This window comes from Ochlerotatus camptorhynchus, unplaced genomic scaffold, assembly GCF_037179485.1.
Source record: "Ochlerotatus camptorhynchus isolate MF236.1 unplaced genomic scaffold, CSIRO-AGI_Acam_v1.1 ptg000171l, whole genome shotgun sequence".
Lineage (NCBI taxonomy): Eukaryota > Metazoa > Arthropoda > Insecta > Diptera > Culicidae > Ochlerotatus > Ochlerotatus camptorhynchus.
The window spans coordinates 676,903-702,735 of NW_027040661.1; the positions used below are offsets into that span (position 1 = coordinate 676,903).

The 25,833-nt window shown below is 37.6% G+C and overlaps 2 protein-coding genes across 2 annotated transcripts in view; one reads left to right on the forward strand and one right to left on the reverse strand.

The window, feature by feature from the left end:
- The window catches only part of LOC135701666 (uncharacterized), a 410,000-nt gene that overhangs the window by 325,466 nt on the left and 58,701 nt on the right, over window positions 1-25,833 (reverse strand). The gene's annotated exons all lie outside the window — the stretch shown is intronic.
- Window positions 12,278-21,148, forward strand: LOC135701658 (pupal cuticle protein 36a-like). Its single transcript, XM_065222507.1, has 4 exons — window positions 12,278-12,465; window positions 12,558-12,979; window positions 19,946-20,158; window positions 20,224-21,148. The coding sequence occupies exons 1-4, from the start codon at window positions 12,451-12,453 to the stop codon at window positions 20,639-20,641; spliced, it is 1,068 nt and encodes a 355-aa protein (XP_065078579.1). The 5' UTR covers window positions 12,278-12,450; the 3' UTR covers window positions 20,642-21,148.

Sequence of the window (25,833 nt, forward strand, 5' to 3'; positions counted from 1 at the left end):
CATCTCGATTTTCGATTTTTAGGATCGATTTTTTGATTATTAAAAAATCGTAAAAATTGATCTTTCTGTTCGATCTTTTCGATCTTTAAGGAATCAAACGATTGTCTTTTTTTTAGTGTGTATCGAAAAAACGATTTGTTTTCACGGCAAACCATTTGGAAAATTTAATGAACATAACCTAAAAATCTGCATCACCATAGTGGCTCCTAATGTTATATAAAATAGGTGACAGCAAAGACATATAGTTCCACGTTACCAAGCATATTTTCCATAATATTGGGTTATAATGACTGCCGTACAGTTATACATTTTTTTTTTACAATTGAAATTGGCAATTGAAAACATTTGTGGCATTGCTGATTCTTTGATTTCACTTTTTTTTTATTTCTTTTTTCTTACCGTCTCCATTTAAGGAATTTCTTAATAACTAACAAACAAATCTCTTGAACAACACGAGTAAACGAAAATGAAAAATGTGGCTTTTGTTATTTCTTCCAAATTGCATAAATATAATTCAGTATTATGAAGAAAATATCGATCGGCAGGCCTGGGTTCAATCCCAGTCGGCGCCGCCGGGATGTTCTGAGGCATAACATCTCTGATCACGGGATCAAGGGAAGTAAAGCCGATTGTCCCCGGTTCATGAGTTGATGGGTCGATAGGTAGGGTCCAGGTGTGGGATCTGCCTTCCTGAAGTCGGTAGCATTCGTGCTCAGGACGGAAAACAAGATCGACGAAAAACAAATCAAGGAAGAAAATATCGATCGATGAGTCTAATACTAGAGGTGTACGCCTCCATGCCACACCACCACCACCAACATTTTTTTTTGAACACGTCACCGCCGACACACTTTAACCGGCGCGCTGCCGGTCATGCCATCGAACTATGATTTTCCAAGTTGATCGATTTTTATCAAGTGTATACGGTCCTTCAGAAAGCGCATTTTATTTTTCAAGCAATTGATGCGGCTAAGAAAAATAAGGAGTGATAACAAATGTCATAAGTTTCGATCAGATAAAAAAAAGTTTTAATGATAGTGTCAGTGATCAGACAAAAATATTTATTGACAATATAGTTGAGATCGCCTTACAAAGGGATAATTTCTGTTTAAACCTTAAACTTAAACTTAAAGTTTGATATGAGCCTTAAATAAACTTTCATTACTTAACGTTAAAAAAAAACAAATCATACACGAATCCATGAGCTTTTCAATTAATTCCGTCGGAGTCGGAGTCGGAGTCGGAGTCGGAGTCGGAGTCGGAGTCGGAGTCGGAGTCGGAGTCGGAGTCGGAGTCGGAGTCGGAGTCGGAGTCGGAGTCGCAGTCATATGGTTAAATAGTGAGACGACTGGAGGGGCACAGAGTGACAAAAATGCTCATCCTAGCATTATCGGTTATATTGAATATATTTCGGTTGAGCGCCGGGCGTTGTCACTTGAAATTTTTCCTACTGCGCGAGCCGCATCGGACCACCAGGAAGGGTTGGTTGAGGGCGAGAGAGCGCTGCAAGTCCAGTACCGAATGGCTACACATATGGCTTGTCTAGAATTGCATAATAGCATTCTTTTTACCCGGGCGTTGGCTTTGCTGCCGGGGGTGAATGATTTATTTTGTATGATTGAATTTGTGTGCTGTTTCTTGTTCGGATAGGAATGGCATGCCACACCATTCTTGAAAAATAATCTCTAACAATGGGGTATAATACATGGGGATATTCACTACGGAGTTTCTCTTATGCTTGAAAAGGATCGACAGAACGCGGGAAAACAGGCTGATGCAAGAAATGTTGTAATTCTGTCGATATGCCCCCATGGCGATCCAGTTCTGACATATCAGAGGACTGATGAACCTGAAATACGTCATAAGAAGTGAACGTTTGTACATATGTAGATTAATAACTTTCTTTACCATTTCATCATTAATATCCCACAGGTTTCCGGTTGGTTTTGGGGGGGGACAGATGTGTGTATATCATCGTACACAGCAAAAAAATAATTTTGATATCACGTCAAAGTGGATGCACTACAATCATGTCGAAAATATGGTGTAATATTACTTGCTAAAAAGGACAAAATTATCATTAATACAATGCATGAACTGACATTACGCTGCTTTTACTGCATTTGTTTATTTATGTGGTCATAAAAATTACATGAAATTTTCGACATGATTGTAGTGCATCCACTTTGATTTTTTTTTTTTTTTTCCTTTGGTTTGTTTTTTCCGTCGATCTTGTTTTCCGTGCTGAGCACCAATGCTACCGACGTGCCAGGAAGGCAGCTCCCACACCTGGACCCTACCTATCGACCCATCAACTCATGAACCGGGGACCAACGGCTTTACTTCCCATCCGAAGGAAGGCGTGATCAGAGATGTTATGCCTCAGAACATCCCGGCAGCGCCGACTGGGATTGAACCCAGGCCTGCTGGGGTGAGAGGTAATCACGCTTACCACTACACCACCGGCGCCGTTTGCATCCACTTTGATGTGATATCAAAATTATTTTTTTGCTGTGACTCTTTCGGTACTATAGATCTGCTCAGATACAATTTTAACTGCCCGAGCGTGAGCTGAAGACTCCAGGTACAGTGTCTTGAAACGGGGATCAAGGAGCATTGCAATAGCAAATGTATCCACCCTCAACTCCTTTGAACCTCTCGTTAAAGTGCAGTGCACTACTGCACCATTTAAATCGAAAGAGCGCGATCAAGAGAGAAAAACAGATTAGTGGGAAAACAAACCGTTCGTTCATCCATGTGTGCTAGATAGAGAAAGATAATTAAACGTCAAAAAGGTCTATTATCATCTCTGGAGCCCCAAACTTTCTCTTTCTCGTTCTTGCCTACTGAACTGTCACACTAGTTGTTTGCAGAATCCATGTTCAAGGCAATTGATGTGCAAAGGTGACGACAAAAAAAATAATATTAAATTGCAAATGCAAACACACTGAATTTTGTTTTAATCGAAACAAAAATCGAATGCAAAGGATCGATCCAGTCGATTTTTGTCGTGTTTGGGGTCGATTAAAAAAAACGATTAATCGAACCAAAAGAATCGATACTTTGTGTTTCGATCCAATATTGCCCATTGCTATCTACAGCTGTGTTCGATAAAATAGCAGCTCATGCCGATTTTCATACAAAATAGTCAACTATGACATGATGTAACTTTGTTAACTTATGATCAATTGAGCTGAAACGTTGAATCTCGGCGAAAAAATTTAATAGTGTAGGCATAAGTATAATTTTTATCGAAAATAATTTAACTACTGTTAAGTCCCTATTGATAAAGTTATTTTTTCAAAGCTTCAATAAAATTGCATAATCTTTCAATAAGTTTCACGAAATTTTACTTAAAACTTGAATGTTGTCCTATATTTTTCTTACTTGTATCGGAAATTAATCTTAACTTAACTAATGGATAATTATCTATTTTTAACTAGTATTTTTAAATAGAAAATTATGAATTGTTTATTATGTTTTTATAAGTTTCAAGGGAAAGTGTACGTTAGTTATTTTAAGGTGTATGGTGGCTACAACAATATCTTAACCTATTCACATCAGGAGGTAAATGCGCTGAGCACTCGAGGACTTCGTTTATCACCGCCAGTTTCTCCCTCTGACGGTGGGGGAACTGGGTGTAAAATGAAAAGACGGAGTAAAATGAACAAATAGAGATTATGGCAAAAATATGTAAATTCAGTTCCAAATCTACAACCACCCTATTCGAAGAGTATTTTAAGCTGATTATAACAGCTTGGGCTGATCAAGAGTTGTTAAATAGTTTCGTTAATTTGACGTATTGCTGAGGATTTATCGAAGATTGTTCGTTGTTTAAAATAAGCTATTGAAAACAATTGATGTTTTGGGGGTAAACTGAGCAGTTTACGATGGGGGTAAAAAACAGTATGCACATTGTTCATTTAACCCCCAGCACTTGGTCAATTAACGCCATAAGATAAAATTCATTTTACCCCCATCGCATGTACATTTTACCCTCAGTGTTTGTTTAAAATATTCACACTGTATGTTCATTTTAGCCCCATTAAATGATCATTTTACCTACATGTATAAAATCCAGTCATGTATTGGAAGTTGGTGAAAATATAGGAATTATAATGAAAAATTATTTTTTTCTGATACATTGTTTCTCTGTTTTATTTTAATGATGCGTTTTTTACATCAAAATTATGTACATTCTCCCTTTTGATTTGTCCATCGAAATTCAATTAAAGTCATTTATTATTCAGCAGTAAACAGATCAATTGGTAATATCAAAATATGGAATTAACCGATTTTTGCCGTCTTTTAGTAAGCGTTTGATAGGTTGCCATCCTCTTATTGACATCTTCTCATTAGCTAAGGAAACTATGAATCTGAAAAATTCTCCTCACATTGGTTGAAAACCTAATTATTTATTTCATAAGATTTCAGTTCTCATAAATATTCACAAACTTTTCCGAAGACGCTTTGCTCTAAGTGTAGAAATTAATATGACATCTATGCAAATTCATATCATCCACATTGAACACTGTGAAAATCTTGGTAAAACCAATATGAGAGATGAAAAAAAACATAAACTGGATGGTTTGAGTATTTTTACAACCATTATGTCTGAACTCGATGACTGATGGTAAAGATTCCTATTCGCGTAACTGTCCCGAAGAACGTCCGTAATTCTGTCTACAGGATCATTTATGGCAAGTATTATAACCCCCCACAACCAGAGCTTTACCACAATTCTAGACAAACAAATGCAACAGTTCTCGTGCCACCTTCAAGAATAAATCCCTTTCGCAGTTTATGAATTCATAACTCATACATAAATTATTACTTTCTTCATCAAGTGAAGAGGAACGCCACGTCTGAGATGAAATACGGTAGCTGATTGCTTCTCCCGGTTATCTTCGTCCGTCTTGGTGAAATCATCTACGCAGAGGAGTCACGCTGTGAACGTGAACCCACAACGCGTCGGAAGCGGTAGACGGCTCATAGCAAATACTGCACATGAGAGAGTACCAATTCTACCTCCACCAGTTGCCATACTTTCCACGCCAAGAGCAACACTTGAAGATAAAAGTGGAAATCACACCTTCGGCTATAAATTTTCCTGCATTACACGAATAAAAATTTCCACCCCCTTCCTTAATATTTTCGTACCTTGAGCTAGTTTGAAACCATCCGTGGTTACAATTGACTATCACATTCCATTGATGAAACCGAAATCCATGCGTTTGTGTAAAATTTCCCACTGTGCTCCTGGAGGATCACTGCTAGCAACTGTGAAACTGCTCAGTACAATAAGCGAAACCAAACTGCAGGTGTTGTTCCTCGAATCGAAAACACTCATAAATCGCATTTTGAGAGTAGCATGAAAAATCGACTTGACATGAGCAGCATATCGGAACAGATCCAACGAGATTTTCGTTAAGAAAATTGTTTAAACTTGCGCGAGAGAGAAACGCATCCATAAATATTTATCGATGGTGCTGGAAAATCACGTCCAAGAAACAGCGGTTCTATAAAAACCACGCGGGACGTCTTTTCAAGGATTCCAGTTGCACCACTGTTTGCTTAAAAGGATTTGTTATTCATTCAAGGGCGAGCAATGGGTGGTGTTGTTACTGCGCTTACTGAAGGATATCACTCTTTACATTCAATTTATTCTGCTTGTCTGGCTCGCTTTTTTTCGTTGTAAAATGGATTTGTAGAGCTCTTCCATCAATGAAAATTCGATTCCAGGGGATGATTTTGATTTGATTTCACGATCATTTGTATGGAATATTATCGTCCAAATGTTGCACCTGCTTTCCCACTGAATGAAGATTTATAGGTGGAAAACACTCCGACTAGTAAAAAGTTTATCTTAGAAAATGTTTATTACATGCTATTCGAAGCAATCCCGTACTTGCTTCTGACTTAATTGATGTTACAAACCATATTACATTTCAGGTCAGACTCGCCAATGCCATCCGATATATATTTTAGCTCCCTTATGGCAACTAATCCATCACGCTGTCGTAGATAAACTGACCGGAAATCTTCCGCTCCCTGGCTTCATCTGCGATGATAAATTAGCCAAACAATTCCAACGACGGTAGCAAATCTAATTCACGGCCTCGTTCCAAGCTCGCATACTCTCAAGATCAAATTCCCAATCCGGATACCCGAATCGGATTAAGCCCCTCTCCGGTCAATCCGAGAAAAACGATACTGTAGCGGACCGAATTGAGTCATGAACCTCGACACCTCCCCAAAAGAGGCAACAAATTTTGCCAAGGCATTGGAAACCTAATGCTTTCGTTTGTTCTCCACCGGTCGGCAATGCTATCAAAATAAATACCAACTGCAAATAACGAACCTCTTCATCGACATGGACCCGCGCGTTAGGTAGTTGATTGATTACATCGCCATTATGCCAAGAGGCGAGTGTTGATCAAAAAGTAGCCTCGTTTGGCTTATTTGCCGCCGGAGAAACTTACTTGATGACTTCTTATTGGCACTAGTTGTCTTGGTTTGAAGTATGGTTGAAGTTGTGTTTGATTTGTACTGTATTTTACTATGTAGTACTCCAGGCTGACTGAGATTTGAAAAACAGTGGCGCCGGTGGTGATTGCGTGATTGCCTCTCACCCCAGCAGGCCTGGATTCAATCCCAGTCGGCGCCTCCGGGATGTTCTGAGGGATAACATCTCTGATCACGCCGTAAAGGGAAGTAAATCCGTTGATCCTCGGTTCATGAGTTGAAGGGTCGATAAGTAGGGTCCAGGTGTGGGAGCTGCCTCCCTGGCATCGATAGCATTGGTACTTAGCACGGAAAACAAGATCGACGGAAAAAAATTAAGAAAAAAAAAGAGATTTGAAAAAAAAATCGCATCTACTTTTGCCGATTTATTTTTCCATAAGTTTTTAACTTTTCTCTTGCCATATTCGTGAACACTAGGGGAAATGGCTCTAATGTTGGCCTATGGATCTAAGATTGGGCCCATCGCTAAAAATCTGCTATTTATCAATTTTATCTAGATGAACGCGTCATTGGGACGGTTTTAATTGATATTTTGGTCGCTATTGAAAATTTAGTAGATTGCTGAATTTATGTATGGGCCCAAATTAAGGACATTTAGGCCGACATTACATCCATTTCCCCTATTTAGTATATCCAGTTATTTTTTTTTAAATACCGTAATACGACGTGACATTGGCCAGAATGTTATTTAAACGTATTTTTAACTCCTTATAAGACAACCTGCACATTTTCAGTTGTATTAATTTATGAGATGTCATAAAAAAGTGTTTTCAACTTTCTTTATAACAAACCTCCGAAAACCTCATAAGAAACTGTCAATCACTGCATAAAGAGACAGTCCGGCTCAATGGTTCCGTCAATGTTTACGTCAATCTGGATTGATTTTGTACACGACAAGTTTTATAGTGCTATTAAAACAGTAAGATGCACGTTTAAATAACATTTAAAGATAAAAGCAAAAGAAAACTATTTTGGAAACTGTTGAATCAAAGAAGTATGAAGAAAACATCTTTAAACCTCATATATAACGTGGGATGTTTTCTGAATCACTTATAATACATTTATATAACAATCCGTTCTAATTCTTTTTCAAAAAGATGTTTTATTTGTTACTTGGGTAGGCCATCATTGAAAAATGTTTATTTATGCAAATATCTTGAATATACAGAAAATGATGACTATAAAATGTTTCCTAAGTTCCTCGAGTAAAGTAAAGATAACATTAACCATTTTTTTTATTAAATTGTGTTGTTAAGTTAAGTGCCATTTATAGTAGCAAAAACACGTTTTTAAAAATGTCCATAGGCAAACAAAAGTTCGAACACACTTTAAAGTGGATAGACGAGGGTAACGCGTGATGTTTATTCATACATAAAAATAACATTGTGATTATAACAAAGTGTACTAATAATAGCTACGTTACATTTACATATTTTAAGATATTTTAACCTATTTTTTGTTTTGGCCCAGTTTCACCCCACATAACGTTTTTCATTGGTCTATTTATTTATTTAATTTTAGTAAAATGGGATATCAATTTCAATCAACCATTTCCATGACCGTCGTAAATATATCATTGATGAATATGTTTCCATGCTTAAAACCTTTTTTCTTTCTAAACAGTGAATGCTGTAAACTAGGACACGAAAAATTTTGATATTTTGGCCCATTTTCACCCCCATGCACCCCCATTATGTCACGCTTTAAGGGGGTAGGGGGTTCTAAGATTTTGTGACAAGCAATGCATTAGGAATAGGAAAAACGTCACTATAGGGGGGGAGGGGTAATTTTATGCTCGATTTAGCGTGACATAATTAATGCATGGGCCCTTACGCATGAGCATGATTGACCGCCCACGGTTGCTTCTATGTTATTGCCAGATCAGCTGTAGTTACACAAAGAACCAATAGACGATGCTTGGGACTAGCAATCATCCTCAATGAGTAAAAACTGGTGATCTCGAACTAGGCAATACCAGCGCCGGCCGCGCCCGAACGCAGGTCAAGAAAGGAATGGGTAGTAATGTGTATTTATCCATGGGCCCTTTTTTTTATTTCCTATGTTGGGGACATAATACCACCGCGACCATTACTTTGATCTATTGTGGTGTATCCTCTTTTTATTTATGCCATAACGTAGCGGTAAGCCACTATTGTTTGAGTAACTACCACTACTGTTGTAAGCAATCATCCCAAGCAGGTAATACATTCCTTCTGAAATTTATTACCTGATTGGGAGCAGCAGCCCAGATTTCCCAAGGTCTCATCAGACCCTTATCAAGATATCTGCATCGTTTATGAAATAGTGCAACACAGTCACACAGCAAATGTTCAGAGCTTTCACTCTTTAAGTTACAAAAGCGACATTTATCTTCATGAAGTTTACCAATGTTTTTCAGGTGATATTTACAAGGACAGTGTCCTGTTATCAAACCAGTGTATGTACTCAAATCTTTTTTTGAAAGATTAAGTAACTTTTGTGTATGAAAAGCGTTCGGCTTTATAAAACGTTTAGATTGCCGAGAATTTAAGGTACTGGTCCAGTTGTACTGTACCTTTGTTTTTTCCCAGTTTTTTAGCTCCATTTTTAAAGCACAAAAAGAAAGTCCAAAGAATGGTTCAGGACCGATGAATTTCGTGGATGACCCTATTTTTGCCAATTGATCAGCTTTTTCGTTTCCTTCGATTCCACAATGACCAGGAACCCAGTAAAGGTTAACCGTATTTCGACAGGACAGTTGCTGTAATAGTTTAGTACATTCCCACACCAGTTTTGACGTGTAAGTTTTTGATTTCAAAGCATTCAGCGCCGCTTGACTATCTGAACAAATGCATATATTCGCATTTTTATAGTTTCTTTTTATGTCCATGGGCCCTTACGGTACGTTAAGTTTTTTCCGCCATTTAAGCAATCACGATTTTTGACCCAAGTTCAGGAACCTCAAAAATGCTAGCAACTGGCATAAGTAATGGCTATTTATACTCTGAAGAAGTTGGAGTTACACGTTCAAGTAATTCAGCTAAATAACATAGAACATTGTAGATTGTACATTGGACAATTGGGTTGAAGTATTAGTTTGCCAGAAACTCGATAAGATTTATAAATTTTTGCCAGTAGTTGACAATATTTCTAAATTGCCTTCATCCTGATGGACAAGATTTTCAGATCATTTTTAAATCATTTTATTTGTACATTCTTAATCGAATAACTTTACAGAACCAAGTTATCGCCTGCCAGATTAGTTTATTCATCGCAAATGCTTGAAATCATCATCCAATATTTTGTTTTCTGTATCAGTAGATACACAATTTTGTTTTACGAGTAAAAAATAGATTTATAAAACTGTCCCAGCGGTTATTATCTTCCGGATATTTGATGTATGATTAGTTACACTATAAATCAGTTCAGATTTATGTAAAATTGTTACATAAAATCACTACCGATGGAAATTTGCTAAAGGAGCCATAAAATATGTGTTAATTTGAGTTGAATTTTGACGCAAACAAATGGTTTAAATGACGTTTCCTCTCATAAACGTCTAGTGTATTCTAAAATTAAGGGCTTAGGCAATTGCAGTGGGATTAAAATATTGTTTTTTTTTTTGTCTTAAATGATAGTTTAGAGTCTAAAGAATACGGGACAATTGGTTTTATGCCCGAGACTTTCTTTTGCATTAAAAACATGGGCGAAACAATTTAGTTCAATAAATATGAAACTATGTGGCGCCGGTGGTGTAGCGGTAAGCGTGATTATCTCTCACCCCAGCAGGCCTGGATTCAATCCCAGTCGGCGCCACTGGGATGTTCTGAGGCATAACATCTCTGATCACGGGAAAGGGAAGTAAAGCCGTTGGTCCTCGGTTCATGAGTTGATTGGTCGATAGGTATGGTCCAGGTGTGGGAGCTGCCTGCCTGGCGTCGGTAGCATTAGTGCTCAGGACGGAAAACAAATCAAGGAAAAAAACGAAACTTTGAATGAGTTGAGAATCAGAAACATTAGAAACAGTAAGAAGACAACGTTGAATTTGTGATGGCTACATCGAAGTTACATTTAATAGGTGATTTTTCTACGAAAAAACTGTTTTTTCACTTATGTGGAAAATATGTTTCACATTCTATTTTAAAAACTCTATACGATATCAAAGGTAATACCGTTACCTACAAAATTGAACCAATGTTTCCAATTGGGACATAGTGCATAGTTTAATCATTATATTCTGCTTTTAAAGCTACCTGAATTATTAAAGATACTCCATTTTACGGTACCTTGTTTAAGTGTCCACGGTGCCAACTTTGTGGATTTTTTTTAAAACCAATTGTACACACTAGAAACAAGGTACTCAATTTTTACAATTTTTTTGATTTTTTAATAACAAAATACAACATCGCATTATACACCTGGCAACTTCATTAAATTCACAGGGGATCGGATGGAAAATTTATGAAATATCTACTTAGAAAAGTGCAGGGAACCCATTCTACCTGTATACATCTCGATATTGAAGGGACCTTCGAGTTGTGTACTTTTTTAGAGAATTTTGTATTTTTTTTAGCGTGGGAAATAGTAACCATATTTAACTGATTAGACTATAGTATACTTTAAGTGGTTTGCTAAAAATTTCATAATCCGCTCTAAACTCCTAATTCATTCTGATGAGACGTCTATGAGTGTTTCCGAAAAAACTGCAAAGCTCTAGGATCAGTTTCATTAATTGACTTCATTTTCGGGTGTTCTGGATCTTTCATCCCGTGGTCCCAGGAGGCTATTTTTTGATCACAACTCCGAATTCATACTGATAAGACGTCTATGAAATGGTTTTGAAAAAAAGTGGAGCTCTAGGATGAGTTTCAAGAATTTATCACTTTTACGGATGTTCCGGATCTTCCAGAGGTCCATTTCATGATCCTGCTTCTCCCTATGTAACAATAAGTAATGCAAACTCGACTCCCCTCCATTCGTTACGTACTTACTACTTAGTAGGTATTGTTCACAGTATTATGAGGCAAATATGCCGTCAATTTCAAAGAGCTAAATTATTGTATCCTGCAATCAACATATCCACCATTGATCACCTCCAGGCATGATGCCTCGCTCAATTTCCTACGGCTTACCATTAAATTTCAATCAAAATTACCGAAAAGAATCGTCAAGTCCAAAAACCAATGTCGTATTCCTGGTAAGCAGGTAATAGCGGCACACAAATCTTACACGCGATCGCGATCTTCGCTACGCTCTATTAATTTTGCTAGGTAGGTACTAAAGCTTTTGATCGACAACTTTGCGGCATCACTTTCAGCCAGCGAACGATATTTATGATGCTAACTAACATCATCATGGCGCGCGGCAAAGTGTTAAGAATGGACCTGGAAGGCACAACAATTACCCGAGCACACAGTTCATCCAACTCAGCCACCCACCACCCACAACACCTTCTCGCGGAACCGGCTCAAGTTCTAACGATTCATCCTATCATCTTCACCTGTTACTACTATCACTGTGCGCACTGACTGTGACGCCAATGACGATGATGATCGTGCGATGATGCTGCGCGACGATCGATGATTGTGTGATGAGTGAAGCGCGTCTTGTTGCGATATGCCTTCGAGGCGGCACACGAAGAGCGTGGTGAATGGCGAACTACTCTTGTCAGTGAGGGCTTCTTTTTTTTCTTGAACTGCGCGCAAATCTTGGAACGGTCGCCATCATCCGGGTGTTAGAACCGATTGTCTGCTTGTATAAAATCGCAAACTCATCTTTTCCCAGCATTAGTCGCTTCGATCATCTCATCCCAATCACACATTGGCTCCCCAAAAAGTGTTTGAGCCACACGATCTATAAGAACGCAAATTTATCTATTTCCTTTATCCTGTTATCAGGTTCGGAAATTACTAATAGCATCCTGATCGTGTCGAAACGTAATCAATCATGATAAGCCAAACGGTTCGTGTAGCTCCTTTGTTTCTTCGTTGTATTTGATGTTCCTGGATACTAAAAGTGTTCCTTTTCTTATATCGTCCATGGATTCTTATTAGATCCTGTGGTGTGCTTTGGTAGGAAGTGTTTTATCGGCCCGTTTGGATAACCTATATGGAGCTCCAGCTCCACCTGGTGCTAGCCGAGGCAGTGGAGGTGATGGAAATTTCCTGAACACTCCCCGGCAGGATAATAACCAATTCGGTGGAGCTCCCTCGAATCAATATCTGCCTCCCACTGGCCAGGCCAGCAACCAGGGTGGATATCCTTCGGTGGCTCCTCTTGGTGGAGGCCAGGGTCAAGGCCAGTTTGGATACAATCCCCAGCAGTCACAGCCACAACAGCCACAATCTTACAGTGGAGTCGGTGCAAACCAACCCGGAGGTGGATTCCAGGGAGGCTTCCAGCAACCACGTACCACCCCCATCCCGATTCTGCGATATGAAAACGTGAACAACGGTGATGGAAGCTATCGCTTCGAGTGAGTATGATAGAAGTGTGTTTCAAGTGCAATCAAAGCCACGTGAGGTCAAACAGATGAACTTTTGGAGTGTGATTGACTCGGACTGGGTTTCAGTGCTGGCTACAAAAAAAGCATTATCTGTGCCGGTGTGAAGCTCAGAGCGTTTTGAAATCAGTGATCAACTGCATGAGTGGAAGTTATCAGTGATTGTAAAGTGTAAAAACTGTGCTTATGCGAAATTTCACAACATCAGAATGGTAAATAATATACAGTCCGGAATCCGTATTTACGGATTCGATCATTTTTTTTTTTTTTTTTTTTTTTTTCCTTTTGCCGGATTTCATGATGGGATTCAGCAATAAGAATACCGCAACTAACAAATTTAGCTCCAGAATTGCTTACACAGCTAAAAATAGGCATATATAACTAAATTTTGCATGTATAGTGGAAAGTTGTTTTTAAACAATTGTAAGTTGAAACATTTTATTCGCCGGTGAAACTATAAAAAAGCATCAAGAAATTGAAAAGTTGTAACAGAAAATTTAACAGTGTCAATGAAAACAAGTGATTTTGAAGATTTTATTGGCTTCTTAGTCAGATTCCTAGATTCCTAGAATAGATGCCTATTTTATGGAACTTCTAGACCAGCCTTCATAAAGCATTCGAAAGTCTCATTCATTGAGCACTTCTGATCGTTTCTAGCATGAGAATCTTATGCATTTTCACGCACTCACAACTCTAAATAAATATTCCAGTGCAAAACTGATATAAACGTCAAACGTCAATTGTTGACCTGCACATGAATGTTTTGTTAGTTTTCCCACGACTAAGTTCACTGAATAACGTCAAAATCTAAAGCAATGACCTTTTTTAACCAAAACACTCATAATCTCATCCATTGGATTTGAGTTTTTGAGTATTGCGTAACACTGTTTTAGATTTTTTGCTTTTCCAAAATTTTGAAAGCAGTTTTGATTTTTTTTTCATTATTTTATGAATGATAAAGTCTGCAAGTAGTAGATAAAATACGCATATCTGTCAAAATATAAGCAATTATAACGGAATTAAAAGGAAATAAACTAACACACTATAAAGAGATTCCGTTAAGAGTTTCGACAAATGTAAAGATTGAAATATGTATCGTTTCAAACCTGACTGGTGTTTTCTCAAGTGTTGCTCTTCAACAAACAGATTTATTGATAATTTTGTATTGAACTTTATTAATTCTACCCTCTTTTAAGTGTGGGAAATGCAATAGTATCTTTCAGTTTTATATAGGACAAACGCTCCTATAGTTGCGTAATACACATGAAGAAAATGTTGTAAAATTCCATCATTTTCATGAAAACATATAAATTAACAGCAGAGAACAAGTAATTCTACATAATTTAACATGAATGTTTATTTGATGCAAAAGATCATCATGTAAGCTTACATGACATGACTTACATGACAAGCTTGTAGGGTTAACTACCCCATTTCCGGCCTAATAATCACAACCCGCATTTAGCCTTTCTTTAATCTAGCGCAGTTTAGCACCAAACGGAATGTTATTAATACTGATGGCTTTTAAATTTATTTACCTTTCCGTACGTACCGTATGATTTGATATAGAGAATCCAATCGTTGAGATATTGTCAAAAGTCTAAAATTGCGTTTTTGATCCTTTCCATATTGTTTTATAACACAATCTTAACGATTAGCAAAAATTGCATAAAAATAAAAAGTATTTCCTAAACATTCCGTTGCCTTTACACCTATAATTGTGGAAGTGTAATTCTATAAGCATTGTGCCTTTGACCAAATACTATAGCGCATTTGGTACACTATTCTTAATGATCACAGTACTTTAAAGACAATCGATTATAAGCGAATTCTCGCACAAATTTGCAGTAAATCCCTTTAGTATGTACGACTGTTACTAAAAACCTAAAAAAAAAAACGATTCAATCGAATGAAGCAATGCATTTTGACAGTTCGATAGGAACACATTCTGTCAGACGCACAAAGGAATACTCAGTCAATTTAAATCTGGTTACTCACTGATTAAGCACATTCTGCTCCGCCCACATTGAATCTATACACCACTTATATGAGTGCCCATATTTATAATCAAGGGAATGCATACAAAACTAAAGTACGCAATATTCCTGATTTTTTTTGTAATTTTACAGACTTTTTTTGAAATTCTTGGACATTTTTGCAATTAATTAATGGAACTGCTTTGAAGTTCCTTGAGGTTCATTGATCATCTCTGATGCTCTTGAAGCTACCGGAAGTTCGCGCAATTCTCATAAAGTGAAGATTTTCTCGGACAATTTCTGGGCTTCGGCAAAGTTCCCAAAATATGTAGGAAACTTTCTGAATTTCTCAGAAGTTGTCTCAGACTCTCCTGATATTCCCAGAACTCTCTAAACTCTAAGTTTCTCGAAATTTTCCGGAAATTTATGGAGCTGTCCAGAATTAATCGAAACTAACCCTTACCGATCTTTAAACTTCCTTGACATGCTGTCCTAAAGTTTTTGAGAATACCCTTAAGATCTCTGAGCTTGTCTGAAGATCTCTGGACCTAGCTTGTCTGAGGTTCTTGTAATTTCTATGAAGTATTCACAGTTTTTTTCTGTGGACTTCTCTGAAACTTTCATGACTTCCCTAAATTTCTTAGAACTTCTCAAAATCTCCTGTAGTCTTTTTTTTTTTTTTTAAGCTGATTGAATCTCTTTGAAGTTCTCGAAGCTTCCATGAAGTGCCTGAAGTTTTAAAGGAGGTCTCAGATATTACCTGATAATCCCGCAGTCTGTTCATGCATCTTCCCCGAAATCCTCAGAATTTGCTTTCATTCCTTGGAACTTGTTTAAAGTTCCTAAAAAATGTGTGGACCACTCTGATGTTTTCTAATCATTCCTGATGTTCTTGGAACTTCCTTGAAATTCTCCTTATTCCTTTGATGATATTTATAGAATAGCACTAACATTAATTAAAGTGCTCTGAAGATACCTTAACTATCCAGCGTTTTCTGTACTTCCTTAAATTTATTGGAGCTCCTGTGAAGTTTTTTACTTCTGTTATGTTCTCTGGAATATCTCTAATTTTTTTGAAATTCTTTACATTTCCTGCCTTATATATTCCCGAAAATTGTCTAAAGCTCTCAGAACTCAGAAATTCCCCAAATTTTTCTGATATGCATGAAGCTACTTTTATGTTCTCAGAACTGCCCCAACGTTCACGTTACTTTGCTCATCGAACTCTTTTCGGAGGTCCCCTTCTGGGCTATCCACCAATTCGCAAACATATTAAATTGGGAGGCCCCCATCAGAGATGAACCAGTCTTGCTTCTTGAAATCTTATCTCAAAACTTCACCGTAGTTCTGTTTGTTCTTTATGTCGCCAGAACTACCCTGAAGTATTCGGACCTCCCTTGACATTCTTGGAATTTACATGACATTATTTGACCTTCTTAAATACTGCCGCATTTTTTTATAATGTTAATGGCACTAACATATAGTTTTCAAAATTTTCCTTAAATTCTTGGAACTTCTTTCAAGATCCCGTTCCTGATGGAACTCCCAACTTTCTTGAACATTTCAGGACATGTTTCTTAGTACATCCTCTGTCCATCCATCTATTTCTCGAATGGCTCAAAAAATCAAAAAAAAAATGAATGGATTTCCCTAAAGTTAACACATTATTTCGGATGTTTTCTTGAAGCTCATGTAACATTCCTGAAATGTTTATTTTTTATTTTTTTATAGTCACTTGGGTAATTCGTGACTGATCCGGGGTGCGATTTGAACTCGTGACTTTAGCGTGAGAGGTATGGGTGCTAACCACTACGCCGGGGTCACCCATTCCTGGAATTTTTTTTGAAGTTATTGGAACTGTCATGAAGTTCTCCAATCATCAAGTTCACGAAATTTTCTTGAAGTTTATGGAACTGCCCTTACGTTCTCAGAACTTATCCGTAAAGATGTTTAAACTTCCCCAAAGCTCTGGACTTCCTATAGGTCTTGAAACTTCCCTGAAGTTTTTGAAACTTTTCTGAATAATTTCGATTTTTTGGAGCTGGTTACTCGTGGAGTAACCTGGTACTTAGAAAAAAACCCTGGCTAAAATAAGAAAAAAAAACTGTTAATAAGCTTTTCTATGATGTTTTTTGTACCATTAAATATATGCTGCACAGAGAAGCAATGGTTGAATACGGTAAATTATGTTTTAAAAAATTGGAAAGGTTTAAACGTTGACATAATTTAGAGCTCTTTTTTCGAAACTCAACTATTTAGCAGAAGCCCTTATCATATGTAAACAAAATAATCAATGGTCAATATTTCTCAGTAAATGAGATCCTTCTGTTCAATGCTAGATGATTGATAACAGATCTTAAATATTTGATGATTTGGCTTGTTTAAAAAAAAAACTAAATAAAATGTAAATTTTAAGTATTTTTGTACTTTTTCATTATTTAAAAAAGTAGTCGAATCTTACGAGAGCTGATCATATAGTCTATGGACGATTGAAACTTCAATTTATCGATAAATTATTAATGGTGAGAACTCATTCAGACTCGTTCGGGTTGGCGTTTGAGAGCCTTTTGAAAACCGTATGTTTTACATCATTTCTATGAAAATTTCATGAATTGTTACCCAACAAAAAACATTTTTATGTTTAGTTTTTTTTTTCAATTTTACTCAAAATCAATAATAACTTTTTCTTACATTGTTTTCAGTGATGACATAATCATTAACAAAACGATATTTTTGCACTCTCATACACTCTTAATAACACGCGTGATATTGGAGCAAAATATCATGCATGATATTGATTTTACAAGCTCCTTTGCTATTGTGAGGCTATCCACAACGTGTAAAATTGTATCTGAGAGTTGACTTGACGCTAAAAATGATTCCGTTGCACATCGTTTTCTTAGAAAGAGAAAGTATAGTTTGCTATCCTTCTTTACTCGTCACCTATGGTAGACTGCAGATTGACGAAGCTACTGCTGCTAGCAGTGACGGAGGTTTCGGGTCGTGTTCGGGTGTAAAGCAAAAATCATGAAGCTGAAACTTGCATATTTCACTGAGTGATTGATGAAAATAATGCTAAATACGTGCCGTATTTTGAAACTTCCACAATATAAACAATTATTTTTACACTGGGTCATGAATCATTATTTCGAAATCTGAATGAATTATAAATGTCTCGCATTCTTGAATGTTCTGTTTCGAATGTATTGAAACTATTTCCAGGCCTTTGAATTAAAACAAAATCACACCTCTTAAATTCTAAAACAGTTTTAATGGTCTTTCTCTCATTTTTCCATGTTCAAACAAATGACCCATTTGGCCTTGTGAGTTATGGCCTTATTATTAAACATCATTTTGTCTCCAAATACAATATACAACAATTAATTTTTTAAATTTTGTGAGTAGTTTTGCGTTTCAAACCTGAACACTTTTCTCAAGCGACACGATATACTACAAAAGAGCACTTCAAATATTCAATTTTGAGAAACTATAATGCCGAATGCTTATTTTTAATTGCTTCAAAATCTTCTGTAAGAAAATCTAAAATCACTGCTAATGGTGCAAGTCGAGTTAAATTATTATGATTTATTTGTGAACAGGCTCATTAGTGAAAAAACAAACAAATTTTAGATTTTACCTCTCTGAATTCCATGAAAATTCGAATAATTCTTCAATAAATTATAGCACGGAAACGGCTCATCTACGTGAAATGATGTCTAAACAAAGTTACAGGAACCTAGATTGCCTTTAAAGATAAAAATACACACTGAAAAACGTCACAAATTGTTGTCGAAAAATTAAAAATTTAAAAACCTGTTAAAAGTTTTAATATAAAAAAGTAACAAGTTTTGATGTACATGTCGCCGATTTTAAAACATTGAGAGCAGCTTGACTGTCGGACATTATGCATATATTTATACGCAAACATATAATAGAACACTCTAAAATTGCTTGGATTACAGCTTGGAACACAGTTGGCCATCTGCCCATAGGAACCGATATGTCTATCCCTAGGCCAGTTACTTCTTCTCCCACTTGAGTGTCCAATCTTGAACCATCCGTATAAAAAACAATCGATCCATCCGTATAAAAAACAATCGACCACCAAATTGCCATGAATTACACCCAGGGTCAAATACTTGAAAAAGTTGATTGAAATTGTATCTTTTCTCCATCCAGTCTTCGTATCGTTTCAACTTAGTAGTTATCTTATTTTTTGCAGTTTAAAATGCAATGAATTCATGCAACAACAATCCATTTAAAACCTACAAATCAGCTTCAAGCAAAGGCATTCATATGGATGATACAACTGCCAATTTCCTTCATTCATCAAAACTCCCACACACATTATCACCTTGATGTAGCGTCTTTTTGCGAGTACTTCTCTGCTCTTCAAAATAAACCCATTCAAATAAATGTCAAGCAACTGTCCAAAACCAGCGCAGTTATTACGTGCGGGATCAAACTCTACCGAACTTGAAACAACAAGTCTTCATATCAACAAAAATAACGTCCAACCTGCCAACCTCTATGAGATAATTTCATGCACACGATTCGCCATACCTCCAACGCTCAAATAAATTATTGCCCCGTTATTCAAATCCATGCACGTTGCTTTCGTGCGAGCTCAGCACAAGTTCACACTGATCGTCACATCTGCCTTAGGGCTATATCCAATCCAATTGTGGCTCTCCGCTCGACCTCGACCTAGACCAATGAATCACCTCAACACCGACGAGCAGCACTACACGTCGTCGTCATCATCCATCAAGATATAAACGCTGACGCTAATTAATAATTTCTATTTTAAAGTGATTTGTTGATCACTTTATAGTGACTGATGCCGAATGGCCCTTCAGGTTTTTCCTGGCTCTGCACAGAGCAGTCAGCGCAAAGCTCATTTTTCGTTATTCGTTTGATTACTACTAATTGCTTCATTCCTGCATCTAATCGCTTTGTACAGTTACGCCACCGGTAATGGCATCCAGCACCAGGAAGAGGGCTACAATCGTAAAATTGGACCCGAGCTGGGAGAACAGATCGTTTCCGGAGGATATTCCTATACCGGACCAGATGGCAAATTGTACAGCGTTCAATACAAGGCTGATGCTGGTGGTTTCCAACCAGTCGGAGATCATCTACCTACTCCACCAACACTGCCACAGGAGCTGCAGGAGTAAGTAGTTATCACGTTAATATTGACTGAAAGCTTATTTAATGTTAAACTCATCTTCTTGACAGAGCTTACGATCTGCACGCCAAATTGTTCGCTGAAGCTGCTGCTCGACCAAAGAATCCTGCTTTCCAGGGACCACAGACATATAACCAACAACAGCCAAACCAACAGTACGGAGCTCCACAGCCTCAATATCAAGCCCCGAGCCAGCAGTATGGAGCCCCTCAGCAGCAACCGCAGTATCAGACACCTCAGCAAAAGCCGCAGTACCAGACACCTCAGCAACAGCCACAGTACCAGTCACCTCAGCAACAGCCGCAGTACCAGGCACCTCAGCAACAGCCGCAGTACCAGGCACCACAGCAACAGTTCCAAAACACTGCCACTCCAGTCCAAGGCTACCAGTCGGCTCCATCGAACCAGTACCTGCCACCTACAAGCAGACAACAAAGCTTCAATCCCCAATCTGGATACCGGTACTAAGCTCTCTCATTGACTCCAAACCAACGGACCTGCCTGCCCAACACATTCACGTGTACCTCATGACCCACCTCGAAGCGCCATAAGCCCAAATCGCACTAACAAAAAAAAAAATCTATCGAGGTGACCAGACCGCAAAACTGGAACACACATTACTTCGACAATACAACAATAGAACAATTTGCAACGGTGATGCGTTATCGATGCGGTAAATTAGCAACGATCCAAAATGAAAATCTGCCTTCACTGCAATTGGCCTCGGGCGACCGTGTCAGAACGCATCATCGATCGCAGAACGCACCGAACAATAGGACAAAGAATACCGCACTATTGCCAACCAATGCTGCCCCTTTGGTTGAATAGGCGGTGCTGCTAGACTTTATGATAGGATCGTAACAAGTGTAACATTAATTTTCTAACCGGCAATGAATCATAGTGTAGACGTATAAGCGCAATGAGATGAAATCAATAAAAAGCGAAACCAGTGAAATGGTGGTGTGTCTATTTGTCCACAAATCCCAGACAGCATCGTGTTGCTTCACTCCCAAATGGCTATTGTTGATTTTTTAATTAAATTTCTAATAATTAAATAAGTTTCCAATCAACTTTTTTTATAGTTTGTAAAGAATAGGCAGGAATCAGGGGATTGGGGGTCTAAAATCTCCCCAAAACTGTTCACGTCGTTTGTAAACAAAGCATTAGTTTTGAGTTTGAACCCACCCCGTTTTTACCTTATATTTAACAACATGGAATTGTTGTTAATTTCCATACGGATGTTAGAGAAATGGTCGATGAAAACAACCCAAAACATCCCTTCATGGAGCTTATGTTGGGTAAAAAAAAGTTCGTAAAATGTAATATTCAATTAAAAATCAAAACATTACATATTTCGGGAACATGCATAAATGACGTAGCATTTTGAAGAGGAAGAGATATGTTTCAGAAGCTGTGACCGGCCATGTATTAGGTATAGCAAAACAAACTGCGCGCGGGGTGGGGGTCTAAAATTGAACAAAAATATGCTACGTCAAATAATGGGAAAGCAACGAAAAACCATTCGGGGTCATTTTACCCCAGGACATTATGGACTGTTCTCCCGTAAGCCTGTGATAAAGGTTTATGGGTCGCGTAAAAGAATTAAAAGTTTGTAGGGATATTTTGTGATTTAACATATACATATGACTGATTTTTAGATAACGTTTTGTCAGAAAAACCTGGGGATCACCCACCAAATAGCTAAGGGGTTTACATACATATTTCTGTATGACATAAACTATGGAAAAATATACAATTTATAATGCAGTGAAATTTAGTGTAATCTTAATATTTTGAGCATATCTTAGAGTCAAACTATATGGGTAATAGACATTTGAATCTATCACAAGTATACGGTTATTGAATTGCAGCTGATGAGCATAATTGAGCTTACAACACACCTCGCTTTCATGTGCTCAAAAGACCGGCAGGAATGAGTTCCAGTAATATTGTGATAATCCAGGAAGAAGAAGAACTTTATCTTCAATTCATTGTATTGTCAAAAGCATAACCTTAGTTCCGCATTTCATACACCCCAGGGATCATAAAATACACATTAGACTTCATAAAGTAGACACCAGCGGCGAAAAACAACGTACCAAAACAGAGCACAAATTCATCTCATCGCTTCTCCGACCTCATGTCACACCATTGCGCGTACATATGCTGATTTCAACACCTAGTTAAGGTATAGTAACTAACGAGCCACCAACCAAGCAGCCATATAAGTATGGAAAAGTGCCAATCTTTTTTGTGCCAATTTGCATCTGGGCAAAGTGCCGATACAATGAGATATGATCTTCCTGACGTGTGCCTACCTATCCAGTAATACAGACCTGCGGAGAACGAAACCCGCCAGCAGCTACGGCTCTTTACTTTACGAAGTTCTTCGTACGATAAATCAATGCGAAAGCCTACAATTATCATAATTTATGTCGTGAAAAAATTTATGATGACTGTGATAGGTGCTTATTGATACTGACTGGAGCGATTTCTGGCCGCCTGGTTATGCATGACTTCATTCCACAGTGATCCATTTTCAGGTAAAAACTTAAAAGTGCACAAAGATAAAATTTAATAAACCTGATATCTTCATTTTTTCAGTTAGCTAAGCTCATCTGATGAAAGAGTTGCTTATAAATGAAGTTTCAAACTAAAAGCGCCAGCACATCTTAGAATCAAATGAGCTTAAACTTTCGGATAGTGGGTTTCTCACCTATAGGCTCAAATTTAGGGGTTGACCCGTGGAAAATTAGAACTTTTATTTTTGTGGGCCACGCTAGTGCACGCTGATGCGTTGGAGTTTTCGTGTACTTGGCGATCTAAATCAAAACCGACTGCCGGTTGTCGAGTTGATGCACAGAACCGCAGCTTGAAAACCGACAACCGGTGTGCTAAAATTTTGGTTTGGGTTAAAGAGATCTGAACGGTGTGCATGGATTAAATCTATGAAACCAAAACCGGAAATACCGTTCTTGGTTCACACCAGTGTCAAGAATTAAATACACAGCAAAAAAATAATTTTGATATCACATCAAAGTGGATGCACTACAATCATGTCGAAAATTTCATGTAATTTTTATGACCACATAAATAAACAAATGCAGTAAAAGCAGCGTAATGTCAGTTCATGCATTGTATAAATGATAATTTTGTCCTTTTTAGCAAGTAATATTACACCATATTTTCGACATGATTGTAGTGCATCCACTTTGACGTGATATCAAAATTATTTTTTTGCTGTGTAGCAGTGCTCCCAAAAAGGCGAGTAAATAATATATTTGTATTAAGAGACTGTTGTTCATAAAGAATAGTTGTCACATATTTTGATTGACAATATTGGTAGCGAAGGAACGGGAAATCATTTTGAAGTCTGACAAATACCCTTCAATATTAGTATTTTTGGTATCGGGGTGACGCCTAGAGTCCGAAAATCGATGACCGATGCCATCTTGAAATCCAATATGGCGGCTTCTGGTTATATAGAAACTGGGAAATACCTACAGTCAAATACCCTTCAATATGGGTATTTTCGGAATCGGGATGACGTATGGAGACTGGAAATCGATGTCTGATGCCATCTTGAAATCCAAGATGGCGGCCTCATGATATTGCATTTCAAGAGTAAGTGCTCCAAATGGCATTAGCAATTTAAAGTCGAGTATAAAGTTTAGACTCCGTGTTAAAAGATTACACTTGGATTGTTTAAGGATCGGGCCACAAGGAAGAAATCAGAAAGAGTCTTCTTTCAATTATTTGAAAAATTTCCAAACATCACGTAAGTGATTATGGCACATGTTATCGTTTATGTTTATAAGCGGGTCAAAACTAATAATTTTGCTCAAAATAAAATATGCTGCATGATGAACAAAATTTCCCTAAGGAAACGTTTAGTAAATGTAACGCTATTTTATGATTTTTTTAAGTCAATTCGGCCACGTACTTAGTTGATCGCAAAATTGAGTGAAAGTTGACCGCTGTGCTGAATATGCTGTGGGTTAATTCTGAGCAGTTTTAAAATACATTTACAGTCAACCCTCTCAATCTCAATATTGTGTATACAACTGGAAATCAGTGCGTCATTTCTCGCAGACATCACTGGTCTCCCTATGTCTCTAACGTTGGAAGTAGCTAGTACGACCAGTCTTGTAAGCGGTCACGGTAGTCGACACATTTTCTGTGATAATTGACTGCCTTTGCCTCCGTCACTTGCATAACAAGCTATCATAGTACAGTACCAAACTAAAATGTCATATGACAGGCTCTGTCATACGACACTGTCGCCGAAGACCGTCACGAATGTATGTATTTTAGTTTTTTCTCATAATAAGAGCTGCTGATGGTGTGCTTGTGTGAATTCTGAAAATAGCAAGCTATGATGTCCTAGTAATAATATTTCTGATCAGAAATGGTTTGATTTACACCAAATTGAGGAATTACAACGAAATCACACATGTCATATGATAGCTATTTTGATAATTTTCTTTTACCTCGAATGTTATTCTACCGCTCGTGTTGTGTGATAGAGACGACGGTAGAGCATGAGTGTTCGAATACAAACAGACTGTCGCGCACGACAACGAAGCGAGTGTAGTAAAAAACGTCAACTGTTTCAACCCCTGAGTACGACTACCTGTACCTTCCTCAAAATTGTCCTTTGCTCGCTTTCTACTTTCTATATACAATGTTCACACTGCTGTACTATAACGGAACTATTAACTCTATTCTTTCATATCTTCTTCTTCTCATTATTATCCTGCTTCTTCTGTTTCCTCTTTTTCTTCTTCTTCTTCTTCAGTTAAGCTTATTGCTCATCGCATATTAGCTTATTGCGTACTCTCAACTTAGTGCTCTAGATGCACTTCCACGGTTAATAATTGAGAGCTTTCGATGCCTGTACAATTTTTGCATTAGTATAATTGTGTGGCAAGTACAATCATATTCCTATGCCCAAGAAAGTTGATAAATTTTTCAACCCAAAAAATTCCTAGACCGAACCGTGAATAGAACCCAGCCTCCTCCAGCGTGGATTTGTTGTAAGCTGACGTATACCGCTACGACGATCCGGATAGCGAACCGGAAACCAGCACAAAACGTAAGGTTAATTATATGGCCATTAATAATTTGTTAATCACGTCTGCAGAAAACTTTAACCGTTCCTCCAAGAATAAACGTTAAAAACTGGATTGCGTTTTCCTTCTGTTGCCGAAGCAACAGTTTTGGTATTGCATTATCGTAATATTGGTATTGGAATGGTATTGTGGGAACATTTTTTTGGTATTATTTTTTTGGTATTTTACCTCTTATGTCAGGCTCATCCATACCAATTTAAGGTATCGAGATATTCGTTCCTGCTCGGGTAAGGGAAGCCCTTCTCCACATCTATCCAGGGCTGGCATCTGATCACTCAATGCGCGCAATGTACTGAATTTATGAAATAAACAAAGTGAGACTCAAGCAAACACAAAGTTTGTTTGCCTTTCACTCTGCGTAAGTGTAAAGCAGTAGAGAAGAGAACAGACACACACCCAGAAATAACGAAAACTCAATGTGTATCCATCGCTCCGACGACACCAACGCAAAGAGCGCCACTCAGTGTTGGGTTCAGCAAAAAGACAAAATTCTTCTTCGTTATGCACTTTGTCATCTCCTATGCATAC

Coding starts and splice junctions, on each gene's coding strand:
- LOC135701658 (XM_065222507.1), top strand. Junction 12,980..19,945: donor GATGGAAGCTATCGCTTCGA/GTGAGTATGATA, acceptor CGCTTTGTACAG/TTACGCCACCGGTAATGGCA. Junction 20,159..20,223: donor CTGCCACAGGAGCTGCAGGA/GTAAGTAGTTAT, acceptor TCTTCTTGACAG/AGCTTACGATCTGCACGCCA.